At 36.7% G+C, this 22,085-nt stretch overlaps 1 protein-coding gene across 1 annotated transcript in view; it reads left to right on the forward strand.

The window, feature by feature from the left end:
* LOC150109233 (uncharacterized) overlaps positions 1–22,085 on the forward strand; it is a 195,265-nt gene that overhangs the window by 92,543 nt on the left and 80,637 nt on the right. Inside the window, exon 3 of the mRNA XM_090401911.1 lies at positions 7,005–7,193. Within this exon, the coding sequence (XP_090258037.1) occupies positions 7,005–7,193 (189 nt within the window). The remainder of the gene's footprint in view (positions 1–7,004; positions 7,194–22,085) is intronic.

Below are 22,085 nucleotides of genomic sequence, written 5' to 3' on the forward strand. Positions count from 1 at the left end.
TTTTAAAATAATTCAAATCCTCTTTTTCAAGATAATTGTATGAAAAAATTTATAATTTTTCGATAATAAAAATGAAACAGATCATTATAAATTAAGAACTTAGCATAAATACTGTATCAGCCTGTAAAATAAATGTCTGTATTTTTTTTCTAAGTTAGGATGTCTACTAATCAACAATTAAAAAACAAAATAGGATGTATCTCGCACTATAGCTTGAGGCACTTTAGTGTCCCTTCTAGCTAAGTGTTCTCTCTTTTCTTTCTCAGTAGCACTGAGAGTAATCTAAGCCTTTACCTTTTCCTGCAGCTAAGAGGATTACTATCAAGTATTTCTAAGACGTAGATTACTTCAGAAATAGCAACCAGCAGCAGAATTAGAAGTAAAAATATTTAGATTATTTTAAGAAAAAGAAACAAATAATACTTCTGGACTTTCTTTTGTGTGGTATGCATATAAACAGCTTTACATGGTGAAAATATAGCATAGTATTTCTAAATCAAATCATTTCAGCAGACAGTAGAACAGCTGATTTTAGATTGCAAAGAAATAGTACAAAATTAGAAGCTTCAGGGTACAACAATATTATTGCCTTATTTCTTTTGTCAAAATAGTAAAATGAAGTAATAGGTTTTGAATACTATCTGAAAACGTTTTCAAACCTGTAGAAATCCTGTCTAACCAAGTGAAAAATAAACTTTCAACATCTTTCTCTAAATCCAGAGTAATTTAATAAAAAGGTGGCACACCTTTTGGCAACTCCTATAGGTAAAGCAGAAGCAAAGACTCGTCATTGCTTCTGCCCAGTATCTCCACTTCTGGGCCTGGCTCCCACTGAAGAGACCTCAATAAAGGTCGAAACTAGTCTGGGTAGTTGCCCTTCCCTTAATGCATAACATTATACATATCCGCAAGGAGATGTGTTTTGCATTATGGGAGATACTGAGATAGGAATGATATTAGCGTGGTCCACCTTTGCTACGAGTTGCCCGGTGTTATACTACCTTACCCCAGTCCTGAAGATATTTTCAGGCACAAACTTTGTTTGCTCACCCTTGGATAAAGGATTAAACTAAATTTATTATAGTCTAACCAAGTAAAAAATAAACTTTCAAGTAGTTATTTAATTGGATTTCAGGAGAGGATAAGGAGGGGCGGGGCATAAGCATTAGAAAATCTTCAAAATGAGCATAAATTTTGAATCATTCTGTATATGATATCTTTCATATTTTATTTTCAACATATCTATGGCGGTTATGCACTGGATGTTATTGTAATGTGCATCCTACAAAAAATAAAAAATAAAAAGACGGCAAAAAATCCCTGCTAAGACATCATTGGATATAAATTTTTGATACTAAAAAGACTTGCAATCAGAAACAGTTATGCAATATAACATCATTTGTTGTTCATAAAACAAAACAAAAAAAAATCGTTTCTAAAACTCAAATGTGATGATCCATATAACAGTATTTTGCTAAGAAAGAAAAGAAAAGGTCATATTTATTTCAATAAATATTATTTAAAAAGAATAAATTTGTGACATATGTTCAATGCAAACATTTGAAAATTCGCAAGAAAATTGTTTCTATATTGTGAGTAAAGTGCAAGAACAAGCAGTATAAGGCTCATCGATTCATTTCAGGATTCATTATTTTAGCACATGTGAAATTCATTTTAATTTTTGGGAAGAAACGCGATAAATCATTTTAGAGGCAAAAATGTCAAATATCTTAGGACAGTAAAGGAAATTCTAAGTAAACCAGTGTGCATAAAGAAGACAAGTGACACAAAAGTTAAGCACTAACAATTCATCCACTAACGGCTCAAAAATAGCCATAAAGGGATTAATGGCTGAGGGAGGTAATGGCATGATAAAAGGTAGAATGCCGGTGAAGTTTTGATTCATGCAGAATGCTATGGTGGTCTGGATATTTCATCCACCTCAGCCGGTAGGAAGGTTAATGTTAAATCTGGAGTGAGACGAGAATGTGCATTATCCCCCGCTGTTATTCATTATCTATATGGATCACATTATGAAGGAAAGTGGTATTAAACATGATATCAAAATTGGAAATGTTAATGTCAGCTCTTTGTTTTATGCGGACAATGCTATACTTCTAAATAAATCCGCTACAAGTCTGCAAGGTTCTTTGACTAAATTGAATAAATATCGTAATAGATATGGTATGAAGGTCAGCAATAAAAAGACAAAGACAATGAAAATAGGCAGGATCATTGAAAATGTCAACTGTGTTGTGAACGGAGAACCTGTGGAACAAGTAAAACATTTCACCTACTTAGGCACGATTTTTAGTGAACATGGTAAATTAAATATAGAAATAGACAACAGAATCAACAAAGCTGGTATGGTAGGAAGTCAATTGAAGAAATTCATATGGAATAAGAGAGAAATTAGTCAGAACACTAAATTAGCTGTATAAAAGACAGTGTTCAAACCAGTTTTAATTTATGGATCTGAGAGCTGGGTCAGAAGTAAAACACTTGGCCAAAGACTAGAGACCACAGATATGAGAGTCCTGAGAAAGATTAGAGGTGTGAACAGATCATCAATGGCACTATCATATTAAAAATGATGATATTAGGAAAGAACTTGACATTGTCAGCATCCAGGAATATGTTGGCAGAGCTAATCTCAAGTGGTATGGTCACCTAAACAGAATGGGTGAGGAAAGATTAGCAAAACAAGTGTTCTCTGCCAGGTTGCCAGGAAAACTTCTCAGAGGAAGACCAAGATATAGGTGGATTGATACAGTACAAAGTGCCTTAGAAGATAGAAATATAAGTTCTGATAATGTTGCAATCTTGACAAGTAACAGACTGATTTGGAGGAAAATTGTAGATAGGAAGTTAGTAATGATGTAAATTTTTCATGTAGTACTATCATATCCTGTACACCCCTAAAAGATTCAGACATAATGGTTAGTTTCGATGTCACCTCCTTATTTACCAATGTACCACTTATAGACACTCTTGATTTAATCAAGTCTAAATTTCCCCCAGATATTTTTGAATTATTTTAATTTACCATGAATGCAGTTTACTTTACATGGGGGGGGGGGAATTCTACAAACAGATTAATGGTATTGTTATGGATTTCCCCCTCTCTCCCCCATTAGCAAATTTTTACATGGAACACTTTGAAAACAAAGTACTTACCACAGCTACATACAAGCCACAAGTGTGGTTACACTATGTAGATGATGTGTTTGCCATCTTGCCCCATAGACAAGACACTTTGGATGCTTTTGTCACCTGCCTAAACAGCCAACACCCCAAAATTCACTTCACAGTAGAAAAAGAATCAAATAACTGTTTACCATTTCTTGACACATTAGTCACCTGCCTTTCAGATGGATCACTATCTTTTTCTATTTACAGAAAGCCTACACACACAGGAAGATACCTACATAAACAATCATGTCATCATCCAGTCCAACAGTACAGCATTTTAAAAACACTTACACACAGAGCCACAGCCATTTGTTCTAACGATAAAGCTCTGGCCACTGAACTCCAATACCTGCGCCATACATTCTTAGCCAACGGCTACAATCCCTACAAAATAGATAAAATACTACATAGGCCCATTACTCTGCCCTCCCCTAATACACAAGAATACAACATGACCATTTCTATTCCCTATATCAGAGGTACATCGGAAAAGATAGCCAAAGTATTGTTGAAACATGGCCTTTGCACCACTTTCAAACCTCATGTCAAGCTGGCAACTCTGATTCGCTCGCCTAAGGATAAACTTCACCCTTTAGCACACCCAGGAGTGTATGAAGTTCCATGTGACTGTGACTTGGCCTATTATGGGCAAACAGGAAGATCAGTGAACATCTGCCTGGAAGAACATGAAAGATACATTTGCTACTATTACTATGGCAAGTCGGGACTTGTAGACCACGCTTTGGACACTCCTTCACACAGGATTAGATGGAGGAAAACAAATGTGCTATTTAGGAGTCGTTATAGATCTGAAAGATTATTTTTTGAGTCAGCAATGGCTTTGAAGAATTCTCCCAACCTTAACAAATATGGTTGCATTAATTTGCCAAAAATTTGGGAGACAGTTATCCTAAGAAAAACTCCTGGATAACTGCTGTTTTTTTTTTTTTCTTTTTTTTTTTCTTTTTTTGTTAGAGGGCACCAAAAAATAGGACTTTAGATCTTTTGTCTTTTTTAATTATATTGTTTCACTCACTCACTGTCGCGTTTACAAGTGTATTGTGCTCTGATGATGCTGAGTTGAAAATCAGCGAAATATAAGCGTTAAGAAAACATCTTTGTTGATAAAAGTGTTTGTGGTGTGTTAATACCGTGAAAAATAAGTCATGAATAACCATCAACACCTAAGCTTAGATTTGTAACATTTGATTTGTCACTGTATGACGTCTACTGGTTTTGCATCAATGCACTCCTAATCAAGTAATCTACCAATCAGTTCCCATTACTGACTACAGACAGTTAATTAGAAAAAACTTAATGACAGTATTAACTGCACAAAGCTGACAAATAAATTACATGAGATGAAGCATGCAATTAAGCATTAGTAGTCTAATCAACTAAAAAACAGAAAAAGCTTTTCTTGCTATTCGCCTCATAGGTTACAGTCATCTTTTTCATTCTTATCTATTGAGGGTCGATGATTCATCCATGTGTGAACACTCCTCATTTGCCATGTTTTGGTGCCGTGCCAGCATTTTATTCAATATAGGAATGAACTTTTTATAATCTGGCTTAGCCATACACACTCAGGCAGATCTTGTGACACTCAGACAAATTTTGTGAAGTTTTTGACTTTTTTTTAAAAGAATTTATACAAATACATTTGCTTTTAAATAATTTTGATGTAGATAAACCATTGGCAATTTTTAATTTTTGTTTTTCTTTTAGATAGCATGTTATTACTTATTTAGCTCTTTATTTTTTCTCACCTTGCGTGCTACTACAGCCATTATAATGGTGCAATATGACCTTTGCTGTGATTTCATTCTTTAACCACAAACCAACTAACCAAGCTTTGTCCTGAACAGAAATCAAGCACATACTTACTATTATTGTAAGTTTGTCCTTTTCTTTACATTTTACCAAAATCCTTTTGTCTGTCAGATATTCACTTTCTGTTCTGTGGTTTAGTTCTCAAGTGGAAAACAACCTGCTTCTTTGTCATCTGCCCTTGCTCAAATCTCTGGCACAAACATTTCCTTGTCCAATTTTCCATTTAGAGCCCATATCCCTCTACTTAAAACTTCCACTCAAGTTTATCTTAGTATTCAGTGTTATATATTATAGCTGCTCCTTCCTTTAGCTGACTGCTATTGTATAAATATAACATATAGTTATTATTTTGTAGTATCTCACCTTTTTCCATTTTGTAAGACTGCTTATGTTTACACAGTATTTCTCTAATTTTTTTATGATTTTCACACACATGAGAGACCACAAGGCATATAGCAATAAATGCCATGTATAGACTGAGGTGAAAAGGAAAGTAATCTGTTGATATTCTTGAAATTCCAAAGGTTGTAATCTTTAGGAAATACTCTATGGACAGAGCTGTTCCACAGAACTGAAATAGATGGAATAAAAGATGACTGAGAGTAACAATTACACATAAGGGTGACTGCATTCTTGAAATCTTGTTTATTTAAGTTTTTTGTAGGTGCTATGTTGAGAATTTTCTTAATTATCTTAGTTGTACCATTCAGTTCTAGGATCTGTGTTAAATATTGTATTTCTTCTTTCCACTTTTCTTCTGTACTGGGGATGTTGTATGCTTTATCCCTTAAAGTTTTTATTAGACCTATTTTTTGCTTGGGGTGATGGTGTGAGATAGCATGAAGAAATCTTCCTGTGTTGATTTTCTATAGAAAATCAACACAGGAGATATGGAGAATGGTAACCTGTTTTTTCTTTCATATATTTCTATAAGGATGTTGGTTCTGCTATGTGGACTATATCTTCATCATTGGGCCATGAACAGCACTAGAATTGACTACATTTAAAGACTATCTTAATAACTTACATCCAAATATAAATTTGCTTTCTTTCATACGATGTTTTGGTGTGATGTAAAAGCACCAGTTGTTGCTTTTCCAGTCAATTCTGTGTAATTCTATGATTGGAAAAGCACCAGTTGTTTACATCACACCAAAACATGGTATGAACGTAAATTTAAGAAACCTGTGAGATTCTTATCAACCACCCCCAATCTGAACGATAAAAATCCCAAGCATATGGAAGACACATATTCTACCCACGGAATCTTTCTCCCTAAGAGTTAACTATAAACAGGACTGTAGATTATCCAGAATCCTAAATCTAATATAACAATTGTAATGTTAAAAATAGGACATCATTGTTACTGTAAGAAAACTATCTATAAAAAAGAATGTTTCTCTCGTGTTATCTTAAATATAATTTAGCTTTGCTGTCGTTTCTAAATAATTAATTAATTCATACTTTTTTTTTTTTAATTTTTTTTTTTTTTATACTAGAGGTCATGCCAGTAGAATAACTGGTGATCGAATCATTGTTTCTTTAGCTTACTGTGTGAAATGTAACTCAGCTTTTCCTTGTATATTTGTATATACTCCAGATGGTGACCTTAATATGTAAGTCAAAACGTCGGCAAATTAAAATAGTTATTTATAACATAGTTGTAAAGTCCATAATTTCTAAAATGAATGCTGATCATGGTGCAACGCTTAAAGAAAGGAGAGAGAAAAGAAGGCATTTTGCTTTGCACAGTTCTTGTTTTGATACTTTCTGAATATACTATTCTGTTTAGAACAGTTTCCTCCTACTTTTTATATGAATAATTTGTGCATTACACAAAGGTATTATTCTGGTATGTTATTAGATATCTTAATTTTATTTTACGTACTGATTTAAAACCAAAATATTGTATGAAAGTATCTCAGTTAGTGAATTTTTATAAACAGGTAAGAACTAATTCAAATTTTGTTTCTTTATAGGAAACATTTTTAGAAGACCCCTGTGGTGTTGCCAAATATGTCATGGGTATAGTTCATAATTCTGCCTATTATTTACCAGACCTGCTGGAACATTTTGCAGCAACTTATCCCTCTCTTGTGGTTAAAACTGGTGGTTTAGGAAGGCAGTCAGATATAGAAACGACATCTATGGCTAAATATTGTGAACAGGTAAAGTTCTTTATGTGAGAGATTTTCTTATTTGAGTTAATTGCATGCCATTGGCATTAATAATTAATAGATTTGTTGATTTTTTTATTTTTACATTTGAGTGGTGTAAGCTGAGTGAGAAACTAGAGTTTTTAACGTGTACAATTGCATGTGCACTGCATTTTTGTGTTAGACTGCTTTGACACATACTTTGGAGAACCAGGACTTGGATGTGCACTGTGGGTTTGTTTGGAGCAAAGAGTAAAGGCAGCCATTCTAGCAATAATTAATTTCATTTATTTGATTGGGGCAAGTTCTTGGAGAGCTGAAACAATATTTAAATCATGGGGGAAAAAAGAATAGTGATCCCAAAATCATTCTTTTTGGTACTGTTGTAGGACATGGGGCCAGGATTGCTTGGGAGAAGCAATATGAAAATGAATAAGGAAACATGGACAAGGTTATGTTCAGAGTTGCCAAGCGGAAAGCTAACATCAGCAGTACTTGGAGGGAAAGCTGATTAAACAAAAAAACGAGGGTTTTGGGAGAATGAGAGTTATGTGATATTCTGGTAGTGATTTCTGTTAGATCATTACTTGACAGCAAAGGATTCCCCTTTCCTTCTAGCTTTCTCTAATGTTACATTAGAGAAAAGTAGCCAGTGGGGATACACCGTGTGTGTTCTGACTCTTCAATAACATCTCCTGCTATATATCTTGTATGTGCAGTAAACTAATTAAATCTTCATGAGTACAAATTATTATCCAAACACTGTTTTGTGTTTGGATATGATTCTAATATTTATCACTATACAAACCTTCCAAGGACTCAGTCCCCCCCTCATTGTGAGGCACCTGTTTGTGTTGAAGACCTCCACCACAAACCTGCTCCTTTCATTCTTGTTCTTCTATTATTTTCTTTTATGATATTCTTCACTTTACTTCTCTTGAGTCTTTTTTATCTTACGTTCTGGACTACTATCACTGGGATCCAGTGCCTTGCTTCAGTGTTTGTTGTACATTGCAGCTGATACATGTCTGGGAAGGGACATCCTGATGGCTCTGGTGCTAAAACAAATTCTTTTGAGGATGAATAATTTTTCATCCTGTAGTCTATCAGGCACCCTCAACAAGCCCCAACCATGTCTAGAAGCCATTACAACATCAACTGAAAACAAAATCAAGAAACAAAAAAACAACATCATACCAACCTTCTTAATATTGCACAAAGTTGGCAAATGTCACCCTTCTTTATCCAGAAAGGTTTGTGTACGGGTCGGAATAATTTCCAACTGCTTCCAGGGAACAGTCTTTTATATATATGTATGTATGTAAGTATGTATATACAGGGTGTTCGGGATAAATTTGACAGTTTCGTAAGGAAAAAGAAAATCTTCTTTGTATCTATTAAATTTAATGAATTGACAAAAAAACATTACAGGCAGAGTTAATTACAATACTATCAACAAGATTTACTCAAAATAACCACCATTAGCATCGATCACAGCTTCAATTCTGCTTCGGAACCTCGAACAAGCTGATGCTACAGTCTCCCTGGGAAGGGCCGCAAAAACTGTTTTAATTTTATCCATTAACTGGGCTTTTGTATTACTGGAAGTGCGATTGGTGTCTTTTTCAACTGCGCCCCATACAAAATAATCCATGGGGTTAAGGTCTGGGGAGTTTGGAGGCCAAACATTTGGACTGGTGAAGTCGTAGAAATTTTCAGACAACCATTTTTGACTTTTCCCAGAGGTGTGGCAAGGGGCCGAATCCTGCTGCCATACATACGGCCTACCATTGGCTACCCTTGTTATCCAGGGCTTGACTACAGTTAGCAACTCCACGAACAAAGCCCGAATTCCAATGCCAGGGTTCTTCAACACCTGTTCCTGCAGATTTGCGAGGAATTCTGCTGTACGAACGCAATCAGATCGTCTGCTAGGGATCTTTCTTCTTGCTACATCCTCGTAGTCACCATTGCAAGTCTCTAGTTCATGCCTGATTGTTTTTACTGTATTCAGGGAGCATTGGGCAGCAGTCGTAATATCCTTATTTTGATGGCGGGCACGAATCATCATGATACAAGTTATTCTCTTCCATGATTCAGGTGGGTTCCAGCTATCCATCCTTTCTGACATCTTGTATATGAATGAAGAAGGGTCCAAACTTTTAAATGAAGAGAAGTGTGTGTTAATACATGTAACTTACGGAAAAATATAATTAATTATAAATATGTCAAATTTATCCCGAACACCCTGTATATATTTTGTGTGCGTGCGTGCGTGTGTGTACTACATATACATATATGTATATATTAAAAAAAAAAGTGATCATTATGAGTGATTTTAATTATGGCAATATAGACTGGAATCATGAGATAGCAACTGGAAGTAAAGAAAATTAGTTTCTTGAGTTTTTGAGGGATAACTACCTCAGACAGTATGTAACAGAGGGCACACAAGGATTGAGGGTCATGGATTTGGTCATCTCATCAGAGGATGTAATTATAAATGAGGTGTCAAATCATCCACCAATTGGTGAAAGTGACCATGAGGTGATTACCTGGGTGGTTGCCAGCAGTGTGAGGACCTCTGTGAGAAAAGGGTATATGTGAAACTACAGGGGGGGGGATTATGAAGAACTCAGGGGACAGCTTGGAGGTGTACCATGGAATGAGGAGTTAGCTGGAAAAGAGATATCAATGCAGCTTGGAGGATTTTCAGAAACTGTCTAGTAGATGCGATGTATAAATGTATTCCAAGGGTTAGAAGGTTAAATAAGGTAGGTGTGAGATGGATGAATGAAGAGATTAAGCATGCAATACAGAGAAAAAGGGCATTGTTGGAGGCAGCATAAGAAAAGTGGAAATAACCAATCCCATGAGGTCTACAAAGACCAGGCAAGGAGGGTGATGGTTGGTGAAGGTAGCTAAAGAGAGGTATGAACAGCAGTTAGCTAATGAAGCCAAAATGAATCCTAAGGAGTTCTTTCGATATGTAGCCAGCAAAAGAAAGAATGATTATGGAAGGATGACATTGATTGAAGAAAATGGTTTAAAGACAGCTGTTGCGGAATGCGTGGTAGGAGATACTTAATGAGCAGTTCATAACAGTCTTTCAATCTTGTGAATGTAACTTCATGGAGAGATTAAGAGCAGTTGATGATGGGGAGGAGAGACTGACTGTAAGTGAGCAAGAGGTGTTTGGGGAATTGAGTAAACTAGATGTTAATAAGGCTGTGGGACTAGATAATATATCACCACGTATTCTGAAGGAATGTGCCAGGGAGTTGACACCTGCCTTGACATATTTTTTTAATACAAGTCTTGCACTTGGTCAAGTTCCTAAGGAGTGGAAGGAGGACAAGATTGTGCCACTTCATAAAGGAGGTGATCGAACTCAAGCATCAAACCATAGGCCTATCTGTGTGTCAGGTGTTGTGGTTAAGTTGTTGGAGAAGCTTGTGAGAACTAGGATCCAGAGTTGGGTTGACAACAATGGTATTATCTTTGATGGACAGCATGGATTTGCTAAAGGGAGGTCATTAGTAATCTACTTACTTATCACAATAAAGTGACTGCTTCCTTGGACAGAGGAGAAGGATACACAGTAATATACTTGGATTTTGCAAAAGGCTTTTGATAGAGTACCTCATGATAAGTTGACAGTCAAACTAGAGCAGATGGGGTTGGATATTAGATTAGTGCATTGGATTGGAGACTGGCTATCTGATAGGTATTAAGAAGTTGTGTATTGGGGAAGCGATATCCAGGAAAAGGAAAGTCACTAGTGGAGTGCCTCAGGGGTCTGTTTTAGGGCCATTATTGTTTAACTTGTATATTAATGATATTGGTGAAGATTTGGATGGAGATATTCAGTTGTTTGCAGATGATGCAAAGTTGGAACGAACCATGAAGAGTAGTGAAGATGTTGTGGCCTTACAAGAAGACTTGAATACATTGAGTAATTGGGCACGGAAATGGGAACTTAAGTTCAATGTTGCAAAATGTAAGGTTTTAAAATTTGGAAAACAAAGATGGAATGCAGAATTTATGCTTGGTGAGGATATATTGTTTGGAGGTGGAGGAAATAAGTGATCTTGGATAAGGATCTAACATTTAGGGGACACACATAGCCAAAATTGTGAAGACAACAAAAAGGCTTCTGGGAATGATGAGAGGGCACTGGCATGTAGAAGTAGAGAGATTCTTGTTCTGTTGTATAATGCTTTGATAAGACCACACATGGACTATTGTGCCCAGATTTGGTCACCTGGTTTTCAGAAGGATGAAGATATGTTGGAAAGGGGTTCAAAGGCGACTCAGGTAGTTTCTGACCTCTGGAATGTCAGGTATGAGGAAAAATTGAGAAGTTGTAATTTGCAGAGTCTGGTGGACAGGAGGAAGAGAGAAGATATGATAGAGACCCACAAGTTAGTAAGGGGTTGTTATAGGTTCAATGCTGGAGAAATTCTACAGAAAATAGTGGACGATCAGGGGAGAACCAGAGATCATCCCTGGAAACTCTATAAAGAGGGTGTGAGTAGGGAAGTGAGAGGCAGGTTTTTTTCGTGTAGAGTTGTAAATGATTGGAATTCCTTGCCTGAGAGTGTTGTGTCTGCAAGAAGTTTGAGTGTGTTTAAGACACGGTATGACGAGCTGTGCGTGTGACAAAAAGGACCTCTCAGATGAGTCTTTGACTCCATAAGGTCTTGGGGTAGTAATAGTAATAATAAAAAAAAAAAAAAAAATGGGCACAATGCGAGCAACTTCTTCATGCAACATCTATCAGAAGAATACTAGTCACAGTTACTTCCCAGAAAATTTTGAATTATTCTCGAGGAGTTATTTCAGATTGGCATCTTCTCAATATCCTAGAAGAGGAGATCTGCCCTGAAATGAGAAGAATACTCATAATGGGGATGGTGACCTAGTTCCCAAACTCATTGTGCTTCTTTAAATGTTAGAAGTATGGTCATTCTCAAACTACCTGTCATGGTGCTGCCATTTGTACATGATGTGGCAGTAAAGACCAACATAAAAACAAAGATTTTAAGAGCTAAACACCAAAATGCCATAATTGTTGAGGGAGATAAACCAATGTACTCCTGGGATGCTAAAGGTGGAAGGATGAAAAAGAGATCCAAAAAAATTAAAAACCAAACACAGCATCCCCTAGCAGGAGACAAGGAAGCAGTATAACTGCATAAAACTCTCCTAAGCAGAAAAGTCATCTAATAAGAAATTGAAAGTTTATTTTTCACTTGGTTAGAGTATAATAAATTTAGTTTAATCCTTTATCCAAGTGTGAGCAAACAAAGTTTGCGCCTGAAAGTATCTTCAGGACTGAGGTAAGGTGGCACATACCAGGGCAACTCGTTGCAAAGGTGGAGCAAGCTACCTATACTCCTGTCTCAGTATCTCCTATAATGCAAAACACATCTCCTTACGGATATGTCTAATGTTCTGCATTAAGGGAAGGGCCACTACCCAGACTAGTTTCGACCTTTATTGAGGTCTCTTCAGTGGGAGCCAGGTCCAAGCTGAGATACCAGGCAGAAGCATTCGCAGGTCATCTCTACCTATAGGAGTTGCCAAATGGTGTGCCACCCATTTTTAATAAATTACTCTGGATTTAGAGAAAGATGTTGAAAGTTTAAACTCTAACCAAGTGAAAAATAAACTTTCAACATCTTTCTCTAAATCCAGAGTAATTTATTAAAAATGGGTAGCACACCATTTGGCAACTCCTATAGGTAGAGATGACCTGCGAATGCTTCTGCCTGGTATCTCAGCTTGGGCCTGGCTCCCACTGAAGAGACCTCAATAAAGGTCGAAACTAGTCTGGGTAGTGGCCTTTCCCTTAATGCATAACATTAGACATATCTGTAAGGAGATGTGCTTTGCATTATAGGAGATACTGAGACAGGAGTATAGGTAGCTTTCTCCACCTTTGCAACGAGTTGCCCTGGTATGTACCACCTTACCTCAGTCCTGAAGATACTTTCAGGCGCAAACTTTGTTTGCTCACACTTGGATAAAGGATTAAACTAAATTTATTATATCTAATAAGAAAGTGTCAATAGGGACCTTAACACGAATGTCGGTACCACCTTCTCATAATTACAATGTTCCTGATTCATGAAGGTATTTTCTTGATCGTAAATTAGTATAATAATAATATTTGGTTTCCAGATCAAGTGTTGATCAATTTTTATTAAACTGAACCAACTAGTTTCGTCACACTTTAACTGTTGGCATCTTCAGGGCACTTATAAGTTTAAACAATCTCACAATTATGTGTAACTGCAAAACTGACAAAAATTAACTGTAAAAAACTGACTAGAATAATTACAAATAGAATACAATCGAAAGTTAGTGAAGCACGTATTGCGTGTACAAGGTTAGCTAGCTGTTGCTAAGGAACTTTCTGTAGTTTGTATTAAAGTTCATTTCTTCTGTTTTTAAAGTTCTGATTAGGGTTTTCTGTATCTCTGGGAGTATTAAGCCTTGATTTCTGTTAAGGTTGACAGTAGAACGGGCGACTGTGGCTGCTTCTTTGAAAATTCTTGAATGGTAATCTTCCTCTATGTAAGGAGAACAGCTTTTGTCCCACTCGATGACATGGTTAGTTGTAGAGAAATGAGATGATAGGCCAGAAATATCCTGTCTGTTGTTTTTGACATAGCCAATGTGTTCCTTTTGCCTGATTTTGAGGCTTCTCGAAGTCTGTTCACTGTAACTAGAGCCACAAGCACATGGAATATTATAAACTCCAGCATATTTATAGAAAGGGTGGTTGTCTTTTGGAGATCTTAGTAGTTTACGAATAGATTCTATTGGTTTAAACGTTACTCTTATTTTGTGTTGTTTGAGGAGGCTAGCGAGCTTGTTGGAGATGCCACTTACAAACGGAATTGCAATCGTTTTTATACATTGAATATCTTCTTGTTCTCTTTGTGGTGGTTCAGAGAAAAGGACTTTATTGACTAGTCTTCTTGGATAGCCGTTCAAATACAGATTGTTGGAAATAAATTTTAACTCGTCTTGAAGGGTCTCGTCTGTTGTGATGCGAATCGCTCTTTTCTTTAACATGTGTACAATGCTATGTTTATGTGAGATGTGGTCCACATATCTGAACCAAATTTTTAGGTTTTGGAATAATTTGGGATAGGATTTTATTTTCTAAGTCTTCCATAAAGAGGTCAGCACATGAAGGTGAGAGTGAGCTCCCCATCGCCAAGTCTGTTAATTGTTGATAGATCTTATTTTTCCAAGAAAAGTAGTTGGAGTTTAGGCAGTGAGCAAACAGTGAGGTTATATCTTGTGGGAACAAGGTACTTAAGATGTCAATGACCTCCACTACAGGAACGTTTGTAAAGAGAGAGGTGACATCTAAGCTGGCGCATTTTTAATGTAACTCTCTGAGTTGTGGATGTGTTGTAAGAGTTTTGAGAGATGTTTTGACAATAAGTAGGTAGGAGAGTTGATTGGATCAATGATTGGGCGTAAAGGAATACCATCTTTGTGCACTTTTGGAACGCCATAGCGTTTAGAAGTTAAAGGATGCATCGATTTTAGTTTTTTAATCAAGTCTGTTGGCCAGTTCGATAAATTGCATAGTAATTCATTGGTATCATTGTGGTTTTTTAATGTCGGATTTTTTGTTAAAAGATGGTATATGGACAAGTCAGATAGTAGATGGTTGACTTTGTCCTCATAGTCCTTTTGAGTTCAGTATTACAGTACTGTTTCCTTTATCTGCTTTAAGTATTATGATGTCTTTGTTGTTTTTTAATTTACGAATAGTTCTTTTATCTAGTGATGAGAAGTTTTGCTTATTAATGTTCCTGAATATTATGATTTGCTTGCTGTGTATGAGTACATAAGAGAAAAATCAATACGTGTTCACTCCTGAAGACATGCCAAAAATGGTTCTTGGCCAAGTGGTTAGCGTATCCACTCTCCAGCCAAAAGGCTGTGGGTTCGAATCCTGCCTTGGGCATGGATGTTTGTGATTGTCTGAAAAACCAGTGGTGGGCGGTAGATGGCGTTGGTGTAGATGATGATAGTTGTTGCAGTTCGTTGTAGTTGAGTGGTGCAGACAGAGTTGTAGAGTAGGTGCCCTCTCTTAATGAGTCCCTTGGACTCCCTGGAGGTATCACATAATAATAATAATAAATGAAAACCCACCCATGGTACCAATGTACCATAGGTTTGCTAATAACCTTTTGTGGGTGAGATTATGCACCACAGAGAATAAAGGTTATGCCTTCAGATCCTTAGTAGATAAGGTGGATATCTGTGCCCCCCCCCTTTAAAAATATAAAACAATATGAAGGGAGTCTGAAAAGTTCTGATAAATGCCTAGAAAAATTGATAGTAAAACAACTGATATAACCACAAGAAAGAACATGTGGCAGAGTTATATTCTTTCTTGTGGTTATATCAGTTGCTTTAATATCATTTTGTTCTAGGTGTTTATCAGAACTTTCCAGACCCCTCCCCTTGTATACCTGGTGCCCTAGAAAACGTCCATTTTGATTATGTCTTGATAGTTTTTGTAAGAAACAAGAAATTATGGACATGGCTATTCACAATTCTAAAAAAAAAAAAGAAAACATTCAAGACTAACAAACAAAACTTTGCAACAGCAGAATCCAGATGAATCTCTTATGACATTGTGCCTCATCTACTTTCTCTCTGCTGCAGATATCTCTGATGATGATGTGCAGATGTCATATTGCAGTACCACCCATTTACATTTAATGTGGGATTTAAATTGGACACAATGCTCTCTAGGACAGTGACCGAACTAATATTAGAGGAAGAATTGTGGAGTGTGTATACTCAACAACACTAATCTCTCTCTCTCCCTCCTAAACATAGGACGTTACATCTTCCATGTGCCTACCGAAACATTCACTGCCATCATCTGTCTGCTCATCCTCTTCCCAAGTAGGAAACTGATAACTTATTTGTGGGTGATCGTTTTCCAGTGATATCCACTTTCCTACATGTGCAGTCATCATGTAATACATAACAGATATTACAATGGGAAATTGAGCAATCTGACTGGCTTAATTCCCTTCCCTATCATAATTCAGTTTGGGAATAATCAGCTCTTTTCCTGTCAGTAATGCAATAAATCATGTGACGATGTGTATTACCCAAACTGAAACAACTGTATTTCCTAAAACATCTGATTGGTTTCCACTTTTACCTAACCCATGGTGGAATGCTGATTGCACAGCAGCTAAAGTAACCTTTGAATATGTTTTGCAAACTACCCACAACAACAAACCTCACTGCTTTACAATATGCCCGAGCAAGATGTGGCCATTGTCAGAGTCAAAAGGAATTTGGATCCAACACACAGTTTCCATAATGAGCAACCAATGAAACCCATAAAATAAAGATAGATATACACTCTCCTACTTTCCATACTTGAACATAATAGATACCCAATTGCCAACACTCTCAGAGAGATTTTTTTGTCAGAACATCAGCAGCAACATCATCTTATCTCCCCGCAGTTCCTTGCCAAAAAGCATAAAGCAGAAAAGCAACAAAGTCTGTTTTCTTTGAGTGGCACAGAAGGCTACATCAGGTTCTCCACAAAACAAGAAATAAAAGCTTCTTTGTTTAAATGTTGCCTAACTACTATTGGACTGAACCAGATTATTTCATCCATGATGAGATAATCAAGCATCTGTCATGCTGCCTGTGATCAACTACTGTACCTATTCAATAGAATTTTCTGTGAGAACGTTTTTCCAGATTCCTGGAAAAAGGCAATTATTATTGCTAAGCCAAGTCAGTATCCAAAATCCTCCAGTAAACTGTCAACCAATGCTCTGACCAGTTGCATATCCAAGATTTTAGGAAAAAATAATAAACTCTCATCTTTTATGGTTTCTGGAGAGAAACAACTTTTTTTTTCCAGAACACAATCTGGTTTCCGCAAATATTTTCCAAGAACTAATCATCTCTGACTAGAAGCATCTGTTCAAGGTGTCTTCCCAAAACACGTGCACCTAGTAGTGGTTTTCTTTGATATGTTAAATGCATGAAGACACTTTGGTGATCTGGATCTACACAATTTTGGTTTAAGAGGGAATCCCTCTCTTTTCAAGAACTCTTTATCCAAATAAATCTTCCAAGTGTAAACCAGTCTCTCTCTTTTAGTTGTATACGAGGCACTCAGGGTTTAGTTTTAAGTGTCACACTTTTTGCAATCAAGGTTAACTCGATAACCTAACAACTTGTTCCAAGTCTAAGTAATGTTCTGTTCAGATAACTTTACCATCATCTGTCATTCAAGTAATCTGAACCAATTCAAGTGCCCATTTTGAAAGATGGTCAATGGTCTTTGACATTTTTGCTGCAGACATGGTCCTCATGCAAAACTCAAGCTAGGACAAATTTTAATTCTAATTGTACCAGAAGCCAAATTCCCTGGGCTCATATTTAATAAGAAACTTAGTTATGGGATAAATGCCATAAAGTAATGATCATCCTTCATATCCTGTCCTCCACCTCTTGGGGTGCTGGCAGATGTTCTTTGTTCCTATTGTATGCACTGATTTTATCAAAACTTGGTGATGGGTCCCAAGTCTGCCTTTGCCCTATGGTTCTCCCCCCCCCCCCTCAGAGATTGGGCCCTATTCATCACCACACGATAAGAATTTCAACTGTAGCATTTTGAACTTCTTAGATTCCTAGTCTCTGTGTCAAGATAAATGAATTACCCTTGTCACTTCAATGTCAACAGCTGTCTCCACTAGACTACCAAAATAAAATCCCTTTGTGACCATCCCACATGGCCAACTCTCTTTTGTCCACATGGAAGAATCTGTAGAACACTACAGATTCTTCAGCTACAGAAGTCTCATATGCATCTGTTTTCCTGCAATTGTTTAATGTTTGTGATTTCTTGTCCATCCATACTGATGGTTCAAGTATTGATACTTATGTTGTTTGTGCTGCTGTATTTCCTGATATTACATTATCTCACCAGATCCCACTTAATTTTAGTAATTATATAAATGACTTGCATTTATACAGATAAAAGAAAAATGCTACCAAAAGTGTGTAATTTATACAGAGTTGTTGAGTTCTTTACAGGCTATCTTGTCTCCTTTGTATAAGCCATGTCCAGTGCTTTATGAAGTTTTACAACTGTTGTACAAAATGAAGATCCTTAATTTTGATGTTCAAATGTGCTAGATTTCCCAGCCATGGGAAAGCTTCATTGGAATTAAAGAAAATGAGATTGGCTTTAGTTATCATTTCCTTTTAGTTTTTCTTTTTGCTTTGTTTCATTTAGAATTTTGATTGAATTAAGTGTATTCATGGGGGATAGAGAAAAACACGATAGTCAAAAAAAATTAACTGGTGACCTACCAGTTTATAGGAAGTTTGGGGAATTATCTTTTTTACATTTTGTTCCTATTTGGTACATACGTTGATGATGTGTTTGCTATTTGGCCACATGGCTCAGAGACACACTCCACTCCTTCTTAACACACTTAAACAACCAATACCCCAGAATCCAGTTCACCTTGGAAAAAGAAGAAAACAACAATCTCTCTTTCCTAGACGCTCTAATCACTCGCCAGCCTGGTGGATCCGATCCTTGGTTTTCTCTGTTTACAGAAAACCTGCCCACACAGGCAGATACATTCACCAGCAATCTCACCCCCCCCCACAACAGTATGGGGTTATAAAAACACTATATAACACGGCAAAATTAATCTGCTCAGATGACAATGCCCTAACCACTGAACTAAACCACATCCTTAACACTTTCTTACCCAATGGCTACAACTTCCCTCTTCCCCCTTCATAACAAATATTACACTAAATCCATCACCATTCCCTATATCCAGGGAATGACCAACGTGTCAAAGACCAACCACCTCCCCTAGACCTACCTGGTGTATACCAGGTCTCTTGCAGTTGTAAACTATCCTACTTTGGCCAAACAGGCAGGACAGCAAATGTCAGTATTTCAGAACACAAAGACTACATCCTGTTTCACCAGTACAGCCATTCTGGTTTGGCAGACCATGCTCTGGATATCTGCCACAGAATACGTTGGAAGAAAGCCACGTTACTATACCGCAGTAAATTTAAATAAGAAAGACTGTTCGTGGAATCAGCCTCAGCTCTAAAAAACTTTCCAAACCTCAACAAATTTGGGTGCATGAGACTGCCCCAAATTTGGGAAGCCTACATCGTGAGAACTTCAGCCCAACAGCCAAGACAACCCAATATAGCCTGCTAGGGGGCACCTTTAGGACTCTAGGAACAACATTAGTTTTTCTCTCTTCTGCCTCATTTGCTTTTTGTAGTGCACGCGTCATAGTTATGTTCCCATGAAGATGGCAATGTGACATTGCCAAAATATAGTAAGTATTCATTAAAGTTTCTTTTAATAATATTCCAGTATACGTTGTAAATTCCTTAAATAATTTACTAGTCATGTTACCAACGTATAAGCCTACTGCAAGAATTATTTGGTACATAAAAAGGATAAAAAAAATTGCTAAAATTTGGCATTGCCTTATTGCATGCTACACATGGTGGTGAATCTCTTCTCTGCACACATGCATGTGCGCATACACACACACACACACACACACCCATTGCAGTGTTATCGAAAAATCATGAAATACATCATCATTAGTCCTTCACTTACTGTGTTCTTTCTTTGTCAACAAGCTTCTTTTGTGGATTGCAAATCTCGTGTTTTTCATTAGATTTGAAAAGGTACCTATATTCATAAAGGTACCTGTACCTTTACGAATTAATTGGTTCCTGTCGACTGTTCGTAAATTGGGAATTCGTAAAGCAGGAGTTTATTTGTCTTAGAAATAATGCTATAAGCAAGAGTTACGTTCATAAGAAGGAATATATAAAATGAATATTAAATGATAAGAAAAGACTTCACTGGCCAAAGATTTACATGTTTAAAAAATAACATAAGAAAAATTTTAAATTAAAAAATTCTTTGAAAAAAAATTAGCTCATTTCTATATCACCTGGTTAATCAGCAGCCGTCAAGGTGGTAGGAGATATATTTAGGAAGCATTGGTGTATCTCTTTTTTTTTCGAATAAGGCCTTGAGTGTCATCTGCTTCATTGACTTTTGCTTCTTTTCATTTTAAATGGCTCAATAGCAGGCAGAAGCATTAATCATTTCATGGGAAAATTTACTAAATCTTTCAAAGTCTAGATCTTGTGATTCAAAGATTGCTTGAGCTTTTTTGAGCAGTTTAAATGCTTCTAGGCCTTTAAAGTGAAAAACCAAGTTGGAGCTTCATATTTGTTATCTTCTTCATTTCTTTCTTGTTTCTCTAATTCAAGGAAATCATTGGGTGAGAGTTCGAAGCAGCTCATTAACATCACCTTCTGAAACTTCCGTTTGCAACTGGTTAGCTATACATTAGATCGCTTCAGTTTCAGAATTCACAATCTTTGTTGGTCTGCAAAGCCTTTGAAATTATCATTAAACTGAGGACAAAGTTTATGCCATACTCCTTTCATAGTTTTTTCAAAAAATGTATGAAGGAGTTAACTGAATTGCATCTAAATTGTTGTGAATCTCTTCCAAAACTTTTTGATAGAAAAGGTTCCATCTTTATCAGTTGCTTCTATTAAAATTTCAAAAGTCTCTTTGAGATGATGTGCTTTAAACATTGCAATCACTCCCTGATCCATTGGTTGTAAAAGAGAAGTTGTATTTGGAGGTAAAAAGACTATTTTTACATTAGGACAATACAGGGTGTTCGGGATAAATTTGACATATTTATAATTAATTATATTTTTCCGTAAGTTACATGTATTAACACACACTTCTCTTCATTTAAAAGTTTGGACCCTTCTTCATTCACATACAAGATGTCAGAAAGGATGGATAGCTGGAACCCACCTGAATCATGGAAGAGAATAACTTGTATCATGATGATTCGTGCCCGCCATCAAAATAAGGATATTACGACTGCTGCCCAATGCTCCCTGAATACAGTAAAAACAATCAGGCATGAACTAGAGACTTGCAATGGTGACTACGAGGATGTAGCAAGAAGAAAGATCCCTAGCAGACGATCTGATTGCGTTCGTACAGCAGAATTCCTCGCAAATCTGCAGGAACAGGTGTTGAAGAACCCTGGCATTGTAATTCGGGCTTTGTTCGTGGAGTTGCTAACTGTAGTCAAGCCCTGGATAACAAGGGTAGCCAATGGTAGGCCGTATGTATGGCAGCAGGATTCGGCCCCTTGCCACACCTCTGGGAAAAGTCAAAAATGGTTGTCTGAAAATTTCTACGACTTCACCAGTCCAAATGTTTGGCCTCCAAACTCCCCAGACCTTAACCCCATGGATTATTTTGTATGGGGCGCAGTTGAAAAAGACACCAATCGCACTTCCAGTAATACAAAAGCCCAGTTAATGGATAAAATTAAAAGTTTTTGCGGCCCTTCCCAGGGAGACTGTAGCATCAGCTTGTTCGAGGTTCCGAAGCAGAATTGAAGCTGTGATCGATGCTAATGGTGGTTATTTTGAGTAAATCTTGTTGATAGTATTGTAATTAACTCTGCCTGTAATGTTTTTTTGTCAATTCATTAAATTTAATAGATACAAAGAAGATTTTCTTTTTCCTTACGAAACTGTCAAATTTATCCCGAACACCCTGTATAAGCTACTGATGAGGGATGGCTAGGTGCATTGTCAATTATCAGAATAACTTTAAATGGAATTTGTTTTTTCTCACAATAAAGTTTCACTTCAGGAACAAAGTGATAACTAAGCCAATCTTCAAATAGGGAACCCATGAACCAAGCCTTCTTATTTATCTTCCATATTACTGGGAGAGTATCTTTATTAATTCCTTTTAAGGCTTCTTGGATT

The sequence above is a fragment of the Typopeltis vanoorti genome, chromosome 2 (genome assembly GCF_054136105.1).
Source record: "Typopeltis vanoorti isolate ZY-2024b chromosome 2, IOZ_Tvanoo_1.0, whole genome shotgun sequence".
Taxonomy (NCBI): Eukaryota; Metazoa; Arthropoda; class Arachnida; order Uropygi; family Thelyphonidae; genus Typopeltis; species Typopeltis vanoorti.